Source organism: Agelaius phoeniceus, chromosome 1, assembly GCF_051311805.1.
Source record: "Agelaius phoeniceus isolate bAgePho1 chromosome 1, bAgePho1.hap1, whole genome shotgun sequence".
Lineage (NCBI taxonomy): Eukaryota > Metazoa > Chordata > Aves > Passeriformes > Icteridae > Agelaius > Agelaius phoeniceus.
The window spans coordinates 30178798-30199427 of NC_135265.1; the positions used below are offsets into that span (position 1 = coordinate 30178798).

Below are 20630 nucleotides of genomic sequence, written 5' to 3' on the forward strand. Positions count from 1 at the left end.
CTGATTGCTCAGAGCCCTGTCCAACCTGACTGTGAATGATTCCAGGCTCTGGGCAACCTGTGCCAGTGTTTTACCACCCTCAGTGAAAAAACTTTTTTATTTAATTTAAAAAACTCTCCTTCAGTTAAAAACCATTAAAGTTTCTACTGCTTCTCTACAGTAACATCACTTTTGCCTGTACACTTGAATGTCTTTATTCTTTGGCTGAAAAACATCAGCAAGGAGACACAGTTGCTACATTATCAGGATACAGAGGGCTTTTTCTGCAAAACACTTGCCCTAGGATTAAACTTGTTGCTGCACTTCAGTATGGAAACAATGTCAAAAGCCATGTGCAAACGTTCCATTTCATACTAAACTGATGCTGCCTCAAATGATTTAGCAATGTTTTAGAGTGGACACTGAATATGATTCCCATTTTGGCACAACTTGGTGAAAGCTTATGGTATAAATTAGCACTCTAAGGTCCTCTGACCAAAGTTCCCATCCCAAGTGAATCTGATCCTTCACATCCTTAATTATACTGGCAAGTACTCTCTTAAACACAGCTGTACCGCTTCTAGCAAAATGGAATATTGATACAGAATCTTTGGGGGAAAAAAAGCCAATGCCAACCCTTGATAGTTTTACCAGTGCTTCACAGTTTTTAAGAAGAACTTTTTCTTTTAAAACAAGTTTCCCACTCTCTTTTTCTGTAAAGAAAAAGCTATCTTAGCTCTGCCCCATTGTAGCACTTTAGTTTGTGGTGGTCTTTGATTTGAGGCAAGAGTGAACATTATTTTCAAAAGGCAACATGAAGAAAGATCCTGACTTACAAAAAAAAGTAGTATGTTACTCTGATTTGAGCAGTTGCTTTTCAATAATAACCCTGAACATTTCTATATGTCTCTGTGTTCAAAAGGATGTTGTTCATGTTCCCCTTAACCAAGAATATGGAGGTGGTAATTAGGCATGGAGCCAGTGAGTCTCCAAGCAGTTTGTCATAATGCTATAATATCAATTAGTACAAAATATGCCCTTTTCACACAGAAGGAGAGAATGGCCTAATTCATACCATAAAGAATTAGAAAAGGAAAAATATACAGAGTTAATTACATAACAATGTTTGCCAAGCAATGAATAGCTGAAATAGATGGGTATACGAGACAAACACGTTTCAGATGAGCTTTATCAAGTCACATAGGCAAGATTGATAAAGTTACTAAAACCAATACAGAAGGAAGGCAAAGACAACAATGTTTGCTTAAAGGAACAATCTTGCATGTAGAGTGAAGGGGTTGGATGATGATTTTTTTCTGTCACTTAATTACTATTTTTCTATGTGTGAAGAAAAAGCAACATTATTAGCCACTCATTTTGTTCAGCACTGACATTGAAACCCATCTCTTTTAGAAACATACTTGTCTCAAGCTCTTAGAGACATGGCTACAAGCAGTTGCTGGCACATGAAACCACAGTGGCCCTTCCACTAGAAATGCAAACCCTGTTAACAACAAAAGCAGCAGTGCAGCTGACAGAACTGCCATCCTCCCTTTGCTATTGCTGTGACTGACACACAACTTGTCTATGAAAACTTTCAGCGGCTGTTTTCTTACACCACTAAATTTCATCCCCACTCTCACTCTTGGGATAAACTATTTCAGCAAAGAGATTATATTGTTTAGGAGAGAAAGAGGTTTTTTTCAATTCATGCCTGAAAAGAAGTGGGGTAGTATGACATGCCAGTAAGAGTTACTAGTACATTAATCAACAAAATCTTACATCAACTGGACATAGATGCATGGTTAGCCCTTATTTAGTAACAGCTAACTACTTAAAATTTGGTTTGGAATAAACTTTAGGAAGTGGAATTTTGACAAACAAGCATGCTTAATGGAACTTCAGAGTGCAGTAAATAACCCCAAAACATTTTGAAGCTCCATAAACAAAGCAGATTCATCTCTAAAAGATTTAGAAACAGCACACGCAGAGAACATATACTTCCATAAAAAAATAACTCTTCACTTCAGAGGAAAAGGCACATGCTCTCCCTTTTGACACCCCAATATTTTGGTTTATGAACTCCATGAGCTTGTAAACATAGTTACACCATAATTACATGGAAGAATCTCTGTGCCTTGAACATGGCAAGCATAGAGCACACTTGGAGGACAAAAATCAAAAGCTGAACTATGGAACTGGTATCTGACCTAGCTGAAGGAAAGTTCTGAACCCATTTTATTTCATTTTGAATAATGAAAGACCTCACAGGAAAAACATCTAAAATTGCACAGTTCTGGGAGCAAGTGACCATAAAAGTTGGTGTGTAGTGAGCCTTACAAAACATACTTCATTATACTGCTCCTGTTTAAGTAGAAATCACACATTATCTCCATCTTTCATATCATTTGCTACAATTTTGCCTACAAAATTCAACACCTGGTCTACTCAATTTAAGCACAGAACACTGGAATTAAATAAACAAGGGAAAAACACTTGAGCTCATAGCTGCATAAGAATGGAAAGACTGAGTCAAGGAAAAAGTTGAAGGCAGAGGTTCTGCCAAAAATGTGCATTCATGCTGCTGCCAGTACCACACAGGTTGAATAAAGCTCAAATGTAAACAATCCCCTTTTTTAAAAGATTCTGCTGGGTAGAAACTTCAAAGAGCAAAACAGTTATAAATCAAGACAATTTATATAAGTACATTGCAAAGTAATGGGGCATGGTGCTCAATAGAAAATGTGACCTCTGACCTGGTGAGAAAGTACACTGTAAGGCTTGGAATATGGTTAAAATATTAGTTATGAGGATGAATAAAAAATTGGCTTAGGAAAGTAGCTCCTCAAAGAATGCTTTAAAATCAAATTTAATGAGTTCAGACTGAAAATGCTGGAAAATCTATAATGGTGACATTTTCCACTTTTATTCAATCCAAGTATTCAGCTGGAAAATAACTTCCAGGATATACTTCACAACAAAATTCAGATGAAAATTACTACCCAGTGGAGGCTTCCTATGATCTTTCTCTGATTTCTGTTAAGCCTGAATCCACACATTTCCACGTCTTAAGAGAACAGTGTAATCTAACTTCAAACGCTCTGCATCTCATAGTCTTGAGATATGAACATATTTTCATATTCAGATGTTCCAAAACATATTTAGATGAAAGCCAGCTGAAATGTTTAGAAACTTAACATTGGTGAGATGAAGATGCCACAAGATTTGCTCCTGTTATCTTTGAATGTTAAAAAATAAATAGTCCTCAGCAACCACAAGCCAGCACCAGAATGCACTGTGATTGTTCTGGCCTTATCACTAATGAAGAGAAGCACCAGGTTCCTAGTGGTGTGCATCACCTCTAGTTTAAAAATTGCCTTAGCAGGCACAACAGCCTGGTAATAATTTCCAATTTAAAACAAGAAAATTCTGAAAAGATACAGGAACTACAGAATAGAAAGCTGTAACTCTGTACCAGAAAATTTAACAAACAATTAAATACTCAATAGAAAGAGCAGGGAGCAATTTAAGATGAGAAAGTCAACATGTTTTTGTTTTTAAGTTTGAATGTGCATTCTCACTGTATTTCTTCAAAGGAGTGGGTGACAGTTGATTGAATTTACTGGGATTTCCAAAACTTTCAACAAAATTCTTCCCCAAAGGTTTTGAAGAAAACTAAGGTTCCAGGACATAAGACAGAAGACCTGCCAGAGATAAATCCTTGTTTAAAAGACTGAGCAGAGTGGGTAGGAGAAAATGCTTAGTCCTCAGAACAGAACCCACATAGTTCAGGTGAGATCTGTTATAGGATCTATGTTGTTCAACACATTCATAAAATAATCGGAAAAAATAGAAGTAATAATATGAGTTTGCTTATGATATGAAGACCATTAGGGTAGTGGCTGATTGGCATAGAATGCACGAAGTTCATTACGAACTGAGTAACTCGACAATAAAATTATAAAGGAAGTTGAATGTAAGTGAATGTAAAACAATTCATCTGTATTTCAAATTCTAAATTATGAGATCTCAGCATACCAGTAGCAAGCTCCTGTGCTTAGGACACTACTTTTCAAAGAACCACCTCTTTCTTTGTTTTCCAATCTATGTAGCTGCTCGCTAGGGGACACACTGGAGGCTAAAAGTTTACACAGACCTCAGAAGACAAGAGCATGGAGTAGAAACCCATCAGAGCTAATACTTCCACAGAAAACCTCTCTGGTTCAGGAAATACTTAGGAATTACTGAGTGTAAGGAGAAAATTTAGAGGTGTCATATATGCTTGCCCTGGTCTGATTCTCTCCTAGGGATTTCCTTACAGCTACTGTTGGACACAAGACAATGACCTAGATAAACTTCTGATCTGGTCCATTATGGTCATCTTTGATGCTGTGATTTTGCAGCATAATAAATCCCACTGCAGCAAAACCCAAACCTGGGATTTATCAGGAGAGATACTTCCAGAGGAGATGGGTGACAAATCTGAAAAAGGTCCAAGGGCACAAAGCAGCTACTAGGACAGACCGGGTATCACTGGGATCTGTTGGCTGTGCATGCTGGGGCATTTTTTATTCTTGACATTATTGGGCCTTTGCCATGAGTAATATCACATTTTTAAATACTTCAGCACGGTGTGTGATGCATAATGGATGACTTTCATTGAACAATTGGACACAAACAACAAATAAGACTTGAGGCTTAGTGTCAAATACATACAGAACCCCCAACCACAGGTCTTCCAGCCCTTCCAAAGAAATACCCCAAAGTTAGCCTGAGGTTGGATTACTTGACTCCTGCTAATTTATAGCAGGAGAGGATGAAAGAGGAAATTAATACTCCCAATATAGATTTGATGGTTACTGTATCTGCTGCACAAATTTTAGGAATTACCACACTATAAGAGCCTGAAGAACTGTTACAGTTACTACAATGTACAGCTTGAAGGGAATTTTTGTGTTTAAATGGCTGAAGCACTTCCTAAGTTTTTCTGGTCCAATATAGTGATGAAAATTGCTACAACCTTCACATACTTTCACTATAAAACTAAACTTTGTTTTGAAACTGGAAAAAATTATCTGAAGAATTTCAGCCATATTTTTAATTGAAAAAGTGCACTCAAAATACAAAACTCATTAGGAAACCAACACAACAGCAAGCTGTTAACATTTTCAAAATGCCTCTTAAGCACACAGAACAATTTTAGAAAGCTTCTTTGTTACTGTTGTTTCATGTAATCAGAGCTATGCTAGAAAAAAACCAGAAGTATTCTGTACTATAGGTATTTTAGTCACCTGATAAATGATGCCTCTGGGGGACAGCATGGAAGCCAAGTGAGAAGATTAAGTTTTGATGTCCAACTTAGACAGTAAAAGAGTACAAACATCGTTTTAAGTGGAGAATTGCAGCACTAACAGCTCAAAAGTGCGACTGCCCTTAAACAGATGCAATGGACTTCAGAGGTTTCTATCGGGCAGGCTAGCAATGGAAAGAAAAGTTAAAAGGCATTTGTTTGCAAACAAAATTTTGTGTCAAAGTCCTTTCATCTTAAATGTTTATGTTTCCATTAAGAGATAAGAGGTCAACATCAAAGCTTTAATAAGAAATAAAAATCAGAATAACTCATACTATCAGATTTGAAGATGAAACTCAGATTTGATGCTCATAGTATTTGTTTTTGCAAATGGTTTCAATTCAATGTTTATTTCCTATTACAATAATGTATCCAGAATAATTTAAACTAACATACTTTTCAAGTTCCTATATTGTATATCATATATTTTCCTTTTCAAGTTCCTATATTGTATATCACATATTTTCCTTTTCACTTGGGAGTCTGGTAGTTCATCTCAAATCCACTTGTTCCCCAAAATTCTTCATACTAAGGAGCTATTTTTAGAGGATAATGTATTATACAATTAAAATGTCCACAAAAGAAACAACTGGCAACCTTTATTGAATAACACTGTCAAAATGACTGAACTGAGGTAAAAGAGCAAGGATGTTTAAAGGCCAATTTATGAAGTCACGACTTTTAGGATATGTCTACATGCCTTAATCACTTCGGCTGACAAGTTGATGGAAGAACTCTGATTTCTCCAATTATAAGTTCAATAGCTGAAGCAAGACTAAAAAGGTCATGTGTAAAAGGCATAAAATATTAACCTCATAGTTTTCTGTGCAGCTTGTTAAACTCCCAGAACTTGTAATAGCAGAGACAAATTGAGCAACTTTCTGACCTTTCTGTGATAAAAACCTACAGTTATTTAATGAAAGCCCTAAAGGTTACCAATTATTTTTCTTAAAAGCCCATCTTCCTCAGACTGGGAATTTGGTACTGCACTGAGAAATTAGTTTGTGGAAATATTCATTTGAGTGCTTTTAGAAGAGTTGCAAATCTGGAGAAAATCCACTGTTTTGTTACCTGTTTTGGCTAGAAGAGGAGGAAGACTTGAGGGGAAACAAGAGAAAGGTGTCAAGAGAAAAAAAGCAAGAAAATAAAAGAGCACGTATGCATGCATTCAAGGTAGACACACTAAAACTCTGAAATAAAAGAATTGCATCCCCATTTTTTTGATCAATATTATCCAGTATCAAGCTTCAGGATATCTACTAAAATGAGCAGCCAAGCAGCTGTGCTTCCAACAGTGTCATGCACCAAAGTGTTAAAAGCAAAAGTGAGGTTGCAAAGTCTGTGTTTATGACCTTTCCTAACTCAAAGCCCAAAACTTCCACAACATTTGGTAAAATTTGAACTAACACAATTATTGTTAGTTCAATATGACTTATGTTCCAGAGACATGTTCTTTTTTAATTTCTTGACATCCTCTGAATGGTACAAAACAGATGCAAAAGTCCAGGTTGATCAAATAGATTTCAGTTCAAAATACAAAGCCATATTTGTAAATCTTTCTCATCATGTCAGTTCTACTCATTGCAAGATATGCATTCATGACTGATTGCAGATAGTACTAATAAGGATAAAAATGTGTAAAACCTCCTTAAATATAAATTTCTGGTTTTACTGGTGAATAACTGGCTATGAGTTTCTATTAAGAAAACTACAGATTCTGATTTTTATGAGCCTATCCAGATAGAAAGTTTCAGACTCATTTGGTTTTCCTCTTTGTCCCAAACTCCATGGAAAAAAGACCACTCTGGCTCATCACCTAATTTGTACAATTTTCCTTTGATGAAAGAGTGTATAGTCCATAGGATCACGAAATTAAAAAGTTCAACTTCCACCTGTTGAAAATACTAAACAGTAATTACTTGGCCTTTAGAATTTCTCAGAATAAATGCAAGCTTCCATATTCATTACAATCTATTATGTCATTGCAGCTGAAATTTAAAAAAATGTTATTTTAAGAAAAGTGAAGTCTCCAGACAGCATCCCAATCATTTTAATCAGATTGCAATCATTTGACCAATTCTATGCTTATAATTAAGTGAATTGAGAAGTATGCAGGGGTCATGTACAGCAGAACCTCTTTGTTTTTAATGAGTTTCCAAAATTTTGTTTTGTGATTTTGCTTCATTTGCCCTCCAGGCTCATTATCTCACTACTGGTTGCCAAACCACCTTTTAGTTTGTGGATTATCCCATTGAGGGGTGTGTTCCCTCTTTTGAGAAACACTGCCTTAATGTTTACCCATAATACTATTTTAAGGGATCTTTGATGAAAAAGAAATCATAAATGTTTACCTTTGGGGCTTACCAAGACAGACATAAAACACTTCTAGCACACTAAGTATTTCTTGAGCCATCAACCACACTGCAGACGAGCCTCTTGTCTTCAAAAAATCTTTAAGGCTACAGTAAGTGTTCAGTATGTTTGCATAAGAAAACACCCACAGTTCAGGTTCCTTTCGGTTTCACACAGCTTCATAACACTTATTCTATTACATCATTTGTCTCTTTTTAGTGTAGGTACTGTGATTTCTCTGGCTGTCAGTGAATAGTTCCTTTATCTTAACCAAACAGAAGTTTCAGAGGCAGAAGTACTTGGGCCCACTGTACCCTAGGCAAGGCCCAGCACATATTTGCTGCTCTGACACAGCATTCTGTCAGTGCTTCTCTGAAGTAGGATAATTTTGAATTCATACAGTTCTATAACCAAGATATATTAATTTTACTTCCTTATTTTAAAGCTTTCTGTGGTTTACTATGTCCATCCAAATGTGCCTTATTTTGGATTGTTACTGTTCCTTTTTAATCCCTCCAAACAGTAACAAAGTCTTTATTGAAACTTACAGACCAAGACTTTATTTCTGTAAACATTACAAGCTGTTGAATTTGAACTCCCATGCTAGGAAATGCTTTTATTAGTCTCTTTTTATTATTTTATTGATCATTTTTATAATTCAGTCATAAGACATTATTATTACTATGAATATTTTTAAAGGGAGAAGAGCAGTAAATAAAGAAAATAGCATTTTTTTAAACATTACTGTCATATTCAAGCATAACCCCATTAACTACCTAGCACATGTTTAAAGATAATAATGTGTGTGTGTGTGAGATCAAGGCCCAATTTCAGTATTATTCCATTGCTCAGAACATAGAACAACAACATGCAGCTGAGGTATCCTCCCAAATCTTGTGCCTCCAACAATATAAATCAATAGTTTTAATATATATCCATCCCTGCATGGATGCAATGGTTTCACATTAGCTTTCATATTCTTTGGGGTTTTAGCAGTTCTTAAGTCTCCTTCTAAGTACAACTTTATTTACTAAAAATTTGGCTTCTTTTTACAGGTTTTCCTCCTAATATTCAGAATTTGCTTTCTCCATTACATCCTACTTGATATGATTATTAAAACAAAGATTCTTATTCTAATATATAATACCATGCCAGACATTGCTATTTGCAATGTGAACTTCTCATTAAATTAAGGAGTTGGAATTTTACTAACTTTTCATCAACACTTGCCAGTAATATCATCCATAAAAAAAGAACCTTTCTCCCTATTTTTACTTCACATTGCTTATCAGCTATTTCCTTCAAAATATATGAAAAATGGTCAAAAACAAATTCCCTAAGTTCAGACTCAGATACTGAATACTCTTTGGCCTTTTGCATTTTGCATGTTCAAACCACTTCTAACATCATGAAACTGTTTTAGAAAAGAAAAAAGAATCTTAAGTGCAATTTAAATTAACTGTATTTTCAGCATGCAAACTAGAGATTTTATGAAGTGGATCTGTATATCAATATCAGTAATGTGGTATCCTATGCATGATGTTTATAAGAGAAATAACTATTTGTGTACCAGGCACTCATAAAAATACTTGGCATCTTTTTCTAAATACCAAACAAACACTGCTTTTAAGAAGTGAAAATAAAGGCTGATACTTTTTCTTAGGGCTTCACAGCTCCTTCAATTCCATCAAAACTGAACTCCATGGTTCTATAAGCATTTAATTTCCACTTCCAAAACATAAAAAAAAAGTTATACTTTCAAAATTTATTTATTTCAACAAACTTGCTTTTCCAATGCAAAATCCAAAAGACTGCTCCCATTTTCTTTTATATCAACATATCCTTACACCCACTTAATCATATAACCCTACGAAACATGACATAATTTCACCTGAACATTACCATGGCCTTGTCTCAATAAATTCCCTTTTTTTTTAAATTAGGAAATGTGTACCTATCAGCTGTGTATGTCTGGTAGTGATGATATAAACCTGTCAGATAGTGGACAGCTCCAAGGAGTAACCTGTCATCACTCTTTTCCTGAAATAAACTACAGCTTTCTGGGACTTCTAGAACACATCTAGTGACAGAAGTTATTGCAAAAATAGGCTATCTTGCATTAACACAGGTGCTTTTTTGTGTTTCTCCTTCTTCTGGATTCCCCATCATGCCTATATGAAATTCCATCCTCAAGCATGGAACTCATCTACAGGTTTATCTATTAATAGCTTGTACTAGAAGTAAAATACCTTGGTGACTCTCAAATCATGCTTTGGACTTAAGATTAAAAAAAAAAGAAACTGTTTTAAAGATATTTTTTCATGTAAAAAAATTGCTTTTGTTCACAGTCTCTCAGTTCTACTCAGACCAGCAATAAATTTGGGGCTATGTAATTTCTAGAGTCATACATCAAATCTTTCCATAGATCTTTACCTAGAAACAATAATGTTCTATATAGATCTGCAGACAAAAGTAAATTTGATACATATATCAGATATATACAAATGATGTGTACAACCCATTCTTTTGTTATTGATCAAAGTAGATAGGAGAAACTCCAGACTATATTCCTGTCTCAGTGAGCAGGGACATGTTTTAAAGCCATTCTAAAACAAGACAGCTAGAAATAGTTTACTTACTTTTTCAAGTGTTTTAGTCTATATAAGACTTTCTCCATGCTAATAAGTGATGATTCTCACTGCAATGATCTTACATAATGATTCTAGCTTTTTATTTTCAAAGAATGGAGGCAGCAGTCTGCTGCAATCCTCTTATCACCACAGATAAAGAATTCCCACTCAGATCTCAACTGCTCTTATACGTGCCCATTAATATTAAAATGTCTTGTTGCCATGCACATCAAAATCCACTGAAGATTATAAAAGATTTTTCTTTCTTCCAGTCAGATTTACTAACTGTTGCTATCCACATATGTATATTTGATTCACTTCCATATAAAATCATATACACACAATGAAGTCTAAAAGGCAAAAACTGCAGTTAGACCACAGCAATATCTGAAGTGTTTCTTTTTACCATGAAAAGGTGACTCTTGAGGCTATATTTCAATAGTTATTCAAATTATTTTTATCAAAAGAAGCCAGAATTCACCCTGAAAAAATGGGGTTTGATAGCAGCAGAAAGATAACTGAACAGTTGCATGTCCATTGGTGTTTTACAAACAAGAGATGAATTAATGTCATATAATAGCAATGTTCCTATTGTGTTGGCATTAAAAGTCTACAAAAGCATAAAGTGATAGGTATTGATACTCACAGCTCTTAATAAAGCAATATAATTTGATGGGAAAAATTGAGTGCTTGGTGTACCAGAAAAAGATTTAAAACTAAAGCCAGATTTAATCAATTATAAATAAACCCAAACACATAATTTAAAAAAAAAGCAGTTAAGATTAACTATAAAAAGCAGTTAAGATTACATTTATTCTTCTTTATTAAATTTCTAGCTTACTTCTTCCTTCAAACTTCAGCTTGCTGAGTTAAAAAGCTGAAAAATTATATCTGCACTGGAGGCAAGGCAGCCCACTCTTCTGGTTGACAGAACATGTTTCCCAGGCAAATGGTTTATTTTTAAATAGCTTTTGTGAGTACAAAGTATGTTGGAGTGCTAACTCTTTTTGCCTCCAGCTGAGGCAATTTGCTGCTATTACAGACACTGTTTCAACACCTATACACCATGCCCTTCCTGTCACCTGAGTACCAAATTCTGTTTTGATGAGGGACATAAAATACTGGAGAACCACTGACTGAATGTACTTCCACTATTTTTCTCTTTTTCTAATGCTGAGAAAAAGCAATTTCCTAAGAAGAAAAGCAAAAATGGTCCTGAGGTTTTAATGCATTTCTAAAAAATGTTTACATTTACTCCTCTCTAATCAAAAAGCTTACTTTTTTTTTCATAACTACAGGCTTGTCTGAATTTTGAACAAGAACAGGCAAGAATCTTCTAAAAAATCCTTTTTGTGCCATATTTATTTCCCTTTGATTTTGTTTTAAATGAAGATTCTATCATTAATCATATAAATTGCAAAAGAAGATAATTTGCACACAGAAAGATAATTACATACCTTATATTGGATAAGGAGACCATAAACTAAAATGTTTTTCTTTTTAGTTTCTCTTGCAAATTTCTTGATCGTAGTTAGGTCTTCCATCCCAATGCTGAAAGAATTATATTCTGGAATATCCAAGTGCACCTGCAAAAGAGCAGATGAGGAAAAAACAAAATCCACTTTTTCCATAGTGTGCCAGTTTAGACTGATGGTTTTTAGTATCTTATTTTTAGGTGTTAAGCACACATAAAAATACTGACTAAAAAGGCATTTCTTAGCTTCTATTTACTACTGAATTCCACTACTTACACATTTAAGGGCATGAAAACTATTTTTTCAAAGCAGAAGAAACCAATATGCCAGAACATGTCATACATCTTAAAAATATTCAATTAAATTTGAAAACAAATAACATTCTTTTATAAGCCCTAGACTAACTTTCAGAGGAGATTTTTTTTGTTTGCTTGGGTTTTTTACTATCAGAGGACTATAGAATACACTTATCTTTCGTAAGTATCTTGAAGGTTTTCAAAACAAAACTAAATTCTTTGAAGTTTAATTGGAAATGTACTATCCTTTCAGTATAGCAAATTAGTTGCCTTAATTGGGTTAATTTCAAGATAATACTTCAAGTTTAAAAAGCAGAAACTACCTCAAAAGAAGCCTGAGACCTTGGGCAGGGAAAGGCAGGTCTCATTTCCATCAGGAATGCTGCACAAACATGGCAGATCTTACAGGACCTGAACTGAGTTTAAGAAGTGTTTGGACAATGCTCTCAGGCACAAGGTGTGATTCTTGAGGTGTCCTGTGCAGGGCCAAGAGTTGGACTCAATTATCTTGGTGGGTCCCTTCCAGCTCAGAATATTCTGTGCTTGTATAACTGGTATTTCCAAGGAGTCATCAACTAGCTCAATCCTTTCCCAAGTCTTACATATTCCACATTTTAATCAATTTCCCTCATAAAACTTCTATTAGCTGTAGAAATCAAAATTAAGTATGATGATTTGTACATATAATGTTTCAGTGTCTATTAATAGCAGAAATACCTTTATTCCCAAAAGGAAAATTATTTCAAGTTCTCTTTGTACTTCATGTTCCATTTATACTGACAGAAAATAGGTCCTCACTCATTTTCTCTTGCAACACTTTCAAAAACAAGCTATTTATTTCCTAAATGCATACTTACCAGAAGCAAAGCTATTGTCTTCTACACAAGCCGAGATTAATTTTCACACACACTCATTGTTTTGTTATTTTCTACCCAAAACAAGGCTAAATACTACTCATTTACTATTTAAAAGAAATTATAAAACCTATTATTTTGAGAGAACTTAACCTATCTCCTCTTTACCATTAACCTCTTTAACAGCTTTGAAAAGAGATTTTCCTCAAACTAACTTTGGTACTGAAATGCAAATAATTGCAACTGCAGAGCTGAAGTACTAGCACTCCTTTCCTTCTAACCCTAACAAAGCAACAACATAAAAATCAAATCCATTTATACCATTTACAAACATGAAAATTTATTGCTCAAAAAAGCAATGTCAGTTTAAGTATATGATTTGTCAGCTTACAGCATAATTGAAGATACTGCCTTTATGCAAACAAATAATTGCCTCAAGTTTACCTTTGTGATGCCTATTTCTCCTGTAACGTTAATCTTCCCTTTTGTCCAGATACAGTAATCCAATTGCTGCTTCAGCTTACAGATGCCATGAAACAATCCAGTCAGGCACCAGGATAATGTGGCAACTGATAGGTGGGACTATGAAAAAAAGTCATGGTGTCCAGTGCAAGCTCATCCTTTTATTGGATCAATGCTCACTGGGCTGGTTAAACAGAGAGTCTGGCACAATAATAACACCTGTCATTTCTACAATTAAAGAAGATGACTATTGGAAGGGAAAAAAACCCCCTTTTTTTCCTTAATTATCATATTATTATGAAGAAATTGCTTTTTGTCAAAAAATCAAAGAATAGACAAGAACTTTCCAATTACCCAAATCCAATTGCATTAGACTGTTCCTAGTTATGAGTTTGGAATAGAAGCAGTTAGCTGCTCTCCCCATTTATTCTTTCAAGAGTTTTACTTTTGAGAGTAAAAAAACTTGTTTCCCTTATAGCTGGTACCTGAGACCTATGCATTTAAATGTCAATATATTGCTTAAAATTCTGATTCACATTTGTCTGAGAAATATTAATATGTCCTTTTACATTGAAAGAAAGTGTATTATAGGATTTTCCATTAACAATCCGTTCCGTTAATATGTTTTAAAAGTATATATATAGGAAAGAATACAGTTGAGGAAAATCCCACTCATGAGCCTTAGAGAAGAGGACACCCAACACTTAATTTAAATTAAGACTGCTGAAGGAAGTTTCTCTGTACCATAATATCTGTAATGAGTTTTAGAGCTCAGAAATTTCAATACTTTCCAGTGATTAATATGAGACAACGATTTGTTAAGCTAATTCTTGTCACTCTAAACATACCTTCCAGATCTCCTCTTCTTCCCTTCTAGTATTTCTAAATGATAGTGTGGTACATCCACCAGATGCCCAAGTGCAATTAGACAGCATAATTTTAAGAAGTCTATTTCTATCAGTGTTTTAAATATTAGCAACTGTTTCCACCTAGTTATGAGATTTTCTTCCAATGTCTAGTTCTTAGAAATTTCAAGTAGCTGTCAGAGACAACTGATGGATCTGTAGTATACTAAAGGGATTAAATGTATTATTTTCTCCTACACCTCTTTTAAAAGGAGACTACTTAAATAATTAATGCATGCTTCAGGCTGTTCAAGCAAATATACTTTCATTAAAAATGGTTCTGGGTTCTACAATGACTTCAAGACCTAGTATCTCAGGGGCAAAACCCGAGTTTCATGGGGAGATAGTGTAAGAATTACTTGCACTCCTATTTCTTAGGAGATACTAAGACCAGAATATTTATAGCTACAAGTATTAAACCACTTTCACATTCCTGGCATCACACTCAAAAAAGTATTTAATTGAAAGTCCAGACTTGAAAGTGCTATCAGTTTGGAAAAATAAGCATGCTTTTGACACCTTATTATTAGCTAGTTGATAAACAATTCCAACTTTATCTTCACACTCAAAATTCAACACAGAGAGAAATAGTTTTGTATATTCTTGCTAAAGGACTAATGAAAATATTTTCAGTCCCAAAAGGAGTATTTTGCACATCCAGTGGCCTTGTAAATGACCAACAGAATTGGAGACATGTAATTGCTCTGATTATGAAAGGCAGAAGTGACTTATCTTTGAAAATTCATTAAAATAAAGTTTTACCCTGAAGTTCCACAGAAACAGGATCAAGAAAATAAGATGGTCTAGATACAAAGTCCCAAATATTGATGTTCAGCAACTCACTCCAAGAGCACAGCATACAATAGGTGAGGCTATAATGGGTATGATAGGTTAGGCTCTACAGAAAGATCTGGACAGGCTGGATCCATGGGCTGAGGCCAAGGATATGAGGTTTGAGAGGGCAAAGTGCCAGGTGCTGAACTTGGGTCACAACAACCACACCCAGCACCACAGGCTGGGCAGAGTGGCTGGAAAGGTGCCCAGTGGAAAGGGACCTGGGGGTGCTGCTTGGCAGTGGCTGAGCAGGAGCCAGTGTGGGCTCAGGTGGCCAAGAAGGCCAATGGCATCCTGGCCTGTATGAAAAACAGTGCAGCCATCAGGACCACACACACATAGCAAAAAGGAAAGCCACTTAATTCTGTTTCAACTGAGCATCCAAGCACAGCACAAGCTTTGCAGCATCCCCACAGAGAGAGAGTACAACAGCAAGGCAGAAGTTAACACTTCAGTACAACTAGCCAGGCACAATGAGCCTTTCACAGAAATATATAACTAATAAACTGCCATTTGCTAGTGTCAGTTTGTTTTCTGACAGCATGCAGTACATTTGTTGAAGTGAAAATTAGTTTCTTTCTTTGGAGACCAATTTACTGTTTGATTTTACAATTTTATTCTGAGTTAGCAGCAGTGTAAACCTAGTCTAACTTTAAAAATACTTATATTACATATTACTTATATTTATATTAAATAATAATTTAAAATAATTAATGAGATGCTTTCTACAGTAACTTACAGGAGTTACCTACCAAAATAAGGACAACTGGACATAAGAGAGGAATATTTGATTTTTCCAACATATCCACTAGTTCCTGGGTTTCTTGAATGGCCCACCTTTTATCCTAAATAAAAATAAATGTTTTATTAATAAATAAAATTAATAAAAATTAATAAAAATAAATTACTGAAAACAACATTTATTTAATAAAAATGGAATTTGAAGAACTGTTATTTACCAAAAAAAAAGAAGATACATCACTTTTTTGCTTTTAGGGGGGCAGGGTTTGGTTGATTAGCTGATTGTTTTTAGTACACTTTTAAGGTATTTTCTGGTGAAGTTATAAATGTTTGAAAAATCATGAAATTAATAATATTAATAACCCTATATATATATATATAACCAAACAAGATTAAGGGTCTTGATTGGTCTCAGATATGGTTCATCTAAAACCAACCTGTTCCCATACAGGGACCCAAATACAGATCCCATGGCATGCACATGTCCAGAATGGGAAACACTAATTCAGACCACAGTAGCAATGAATGCACAGTTAGATGACTTCATATATCACAGGCCTCTCCTTATAATAACTCACTTCGATACAACACTTATGAAAGGAAATTTAAAAATACTTCAGATTTTACCCCTCTTGTTCAAGAATTCATGGCTGGTTAACAACACGGTGACAGAAGTGTGGAACCAGAGGAGAATGGACAGACCAGTATCTCCAAGGTCGAGTTTAGTGCACATTAAAAACACCAAACATCAGAATGAACACAGTACATGATAACAAAAATAACAAACAACTTATTACTCAAATATTTAATTTTTATTTATCATTACTAGTAAGTTTAAGTGTAAAATTAAAGCATGCATCCTCACTACTTACATTTACACAAACAAAATTATAGCATTGTCCTGAAATGATGTTTTGTAGACAGCTATCATTTTTGCTTAGAGATACTGAAATAGCTTCAACCTGATTAGACAGAAAAAAAAGTCAAAAATTATAACTCAGCATTAACTATCTGCTAAAGCTTCCACCACTGTGGCAGAGGTTGTTCATTTAAATTATTTAAAACTGGCAGTTATTATTTCCACTACAAAAACTGAAAATTGCTCAAAATTTTGGGGCACTCAACAGTGAAGCAAGGAGCCCAACAAATGTTGAAGTACACTGCTCAGGGTAGGCATTCCAGAAACAGCCCTGGAAGCATCAGACATGAGTGCTGCTGCCTGGGTTTGGATGTTCAACTGTTTCGAGAGATGAAAACACTGTCCATAAAATGATCTAATGATTTTAGACCTCTAATTCCGAGAAAACCTCTCCAATACTCAGATATATACATTTTGTCTTTATGAAGTTAAAAATAAAATAAAATAAATATGTAAGAAAGATCAGGTGCACTGGTATTCCAGGATTCTGCCCAGAACAAGAGTATAAGACCCATCTAGAGTTTCTCCTTGAAATAATTTCCTCAACAAATGTTTTTAAATACTTTCTTAGGCACAGACATACTTATTTTGCAACCTTTAACACAAGCTAAGTAACTATCTTATCTCAGTTAAAATAAAAAGTAGATTCTACTACTATTATCAGCTTTGGTATTGCCTTAAGTAAAACAGTAAATCGGGTAGCAGAAGGTGAATCTGTTCCCTAAGAGAAGATAACACTTTGAAGCAAATAAAACATCTTGAAATTCAGGAGAAAAAAAATAATCTTCATGTTATTTCCATTAAATCAGCAAATCCCACTGTTTCACAGTACAACTGAGCTTTATTTCTTTCCAAAACACGTTAAGTATCATAGAAAGCAACGGAAGTAATACACTTCTGTGCTCACTTAAAATGCCACTTAATCCCTAATCCAACAAAAGTACCAAATACAACATTTAAAAAGGCTTTGCAGTGCTATGTAAAGCTGCATTTGTTAATTTTTGTAATAATCAGGAGCTAACTTGTTTGCAAAGGAAGGTGGTTTGAAACCAAAAAGTTGACAGTGATAGTCTAAAGATTTCAGAAACATTTTGGGCTCAAAATTTGATAGCATAGACATAAATAGGTGACATTTAATATTTTAAGATGAAATTTTTTAAAAGTCACAGAACGTATGAATTACTTTGAATTTCCAAAAATACTTGGAAAATGCAACACTCCAGGGCTCACCTGGCTTGAACCTCTGAAGATGTAAAAGCAGAAATCCCTGGTAACTTTACAACCTTGCACATACTTGAATGAACATGAGCCTACTGCAAGCCAGTGTCTTTTCAGAAGGTATTTGGAACATGACCCAAGGCAGAAGGCCTACTTTTATTTTTTGCTTTGAGGTATTACAATACGTTACACTTAAGCTTTGCTGAACATTTGAAAATTACTTTAGTGCATCATTTGATTTAACTTCAACAATTTTATTAAGTAACACATTAGCATTTTTTGAGCCCCATATAATCCAGCAAAAATGAAATAAAAATTTTCTGTTGGAAAAGTAAGCACAACTGCCTAGGTAGAAGCTTCAATAAATCATCATTTAACTAAAATTAATTATTATTCTATTTGCCATTTAATATCCTATGCAATAGTACTTTTTTCAAATTATAATTAATATTAATCAATGTTATCAGCTACATTAGAGAGCAAAAATTACCTAAAAATACCACCTTGGTAAAAAGAGATTCTCACATAATGTTTCAGTGTTTAAATAGAAAGGAGTATATGGATTTGCTTAACTACTTCTGCTCCTAGTAAAAACTGATATTCTTTAAATTTTTTTTAGTTATCAGATGCCCTGTACTGAATTTTCAACTTTATTCAACATCCACTTCCATAAAGTCAAAAACTAATACCAGAACAAATTTATTTAAATTATATCAGAATTTAAAATCACAATTAACACCAATGCCACAGATGGACAATTCAATCACTAAGAAATTGGTGAATTTCTACTAGGGAAATGCTAGCTCTTTTTCTATTTGAAAGCAACCAAATTTTTTTAGATCCTACTCATGGATAATTATCCAGTCACAAAAATGTCACACAACTTCATCCAGTTGATTCCATTTCATGTGACAGCAGCACTTTGTCACTAAAGAAACAGGAGTACATGACTCCCAGTCACAGAAGAAAATACCTTCAGCTCCCATTTAGGTTTGTTTGCTCCAAAAGAAAGGGCTAAACAACAAATGTAAGGAAAAACTCAAGCTATGTCTTTCACAGTATATCTTTGACAAAACATTCATTCATTAGTCATACTGTTTACAGTAACACTGACTAAAGTACTGTTAAAGTACTTCACAAGAAACAGCTGTAGTCTTAAAAAAATTTTAGAAATTATTTTCTTTATCTTATTTGTTAAATTTATAGGTCTTTTTTCCCCCTGCTATTGATATTATCATGTTATCAGAGCCTCTCTCAGAAATCCTTCTACGAAAATTTCTTTTTAATTCTTCTTTAAGGACATATGTAGAAGTTAACAAATATCCCATAAATAAATATGGTTGCGACAGAGAACTGGAGTGTCAAAAGTATCTAAAATGTTAAAATAGTGGTCCCAGATAATATGTACTCAACAGAATGATTCCCAGTTGGTCTCTTATTTAGATCAGTTACCTTCCAATTACTCCTTTGAAAAGCTTTCAGTGCAGTACACCTACGTTGCTTAAAATAATTATTTTGCACAAAATCAAATCTCTCTCACACAAGGTACCGTGCTTCACTGAAGAACAAATAGGCTTGTGCATGTACTCTTTCTAAGGTTTGAAATTCTGTATATTGGTAAACTTAAAAATTAACTCAGAGCCTTTCCTGTTTAAAAGCATAGGGATAAGTGATGTCCTCCTACTAACAGCAGAATAGTTTACACAGAGATAAAAAAGAGATATAGCAATGCATCTGGTGTCAGTGAAATGGAGACATACTTCTGCCCCACCATACAGCTATTCAGACTTATTCAAGTCTGCTAATTTCTTTCACTTTTAAATGTAGACAATTAATAGATATAAAGCGAGATTCCATGCTAAATACAGTTCTTCCTGAAGAAAAGTTTCAGTGCAATGTCAAATGACATTTCCAGATAAAAGACAGCAATACAGGTTCACAGGGAAACATCTTTCTAATAATTAACACACCATGCAGAAGATCAACAGACATGAATAAAGCCATTGCAGAAGTAACATTATGCAAATCAGAAAACCTGAATTTTTGAACAGTTATTCCCTGTCTGTTTCTCTGGGTAACAGGAACATGTGATATCATCACATAAGACATAATTAAGAATCACCCCAATACCAGTCTAAGCAATAACCAAATGTTAATCACCTTTGGAAAATGGAAATATGATAGCTCTATTAGAAAGAATAATGAAAAAGAAAAAGATAGTTAAATGCCAGTAGAACATTCCATCAATATCCTAAAGCAAAGACTCCTATGAGCATTCACTGTGAGGGAAATGTACCCCTATTGCTCTACAAAAAGGCTGATTAATTTGATTTTGCATTCACAGCTCTGCAGGAAAACAACCTACTCTAATTGGTTCATACTCCAAGTCAGACTTCAAAGTAACAAAAACATTTCCCCTGTAACATATTTGTAACAACTTGGGTTTACTGAATTCATAAAATCTAAAGAAAATTGCCTCTCTGTTGTCTGCATTCAATTTCTCCTCTAATCTAAGATGGATATTTTAAGTGGGTCTGTAAGATGCCCCTCTACAGCACAACTGGGCAGAAGGGGCTTCTTTCTTGGTAACTTCCACACCTGATGTTAATCTCTTG

At 34.5% G+C, this 20630-nt stretch overlaps 1 protein-coding gene across 3 annotated transcripts in view; it reads right to left on the reverse strand.

Annotated features, from left to right (window-relative positions):
* The window catches only part of CRPPA (CDP-L-ribitol pyrophosphorylase A), a 257787-nt gene that overhangs the window by 183327 nt on the left and 53830 nt on the right, over window positions 1–20630 (reverse strand). For all 3 annotated transcript variants that reach the window (XR_013181409.1, XM_077175584.1, XM_054635357.2), the window contains exons 7-9: window positions 16751–16840; window positions 15890–15982; window positions 11769–11897 (exon numbers count right to left, since the gene is read on the reverse strand). Coding sequence is in view for 2 of the 3 variants with exons in the window: in XM_077175584.1 (XP_077031699.1) it covers window positions 11769–11897; window positions 15890–15982; window positions 16751–16840 (312 nt within the window). In the remaining variant the exon portion in view is untranslated. The remainder of the gene's footprint in view (window positions 1–11768; window positions 11898–15889; window positions 15983–16750; window positions 16841–20630) is intronic.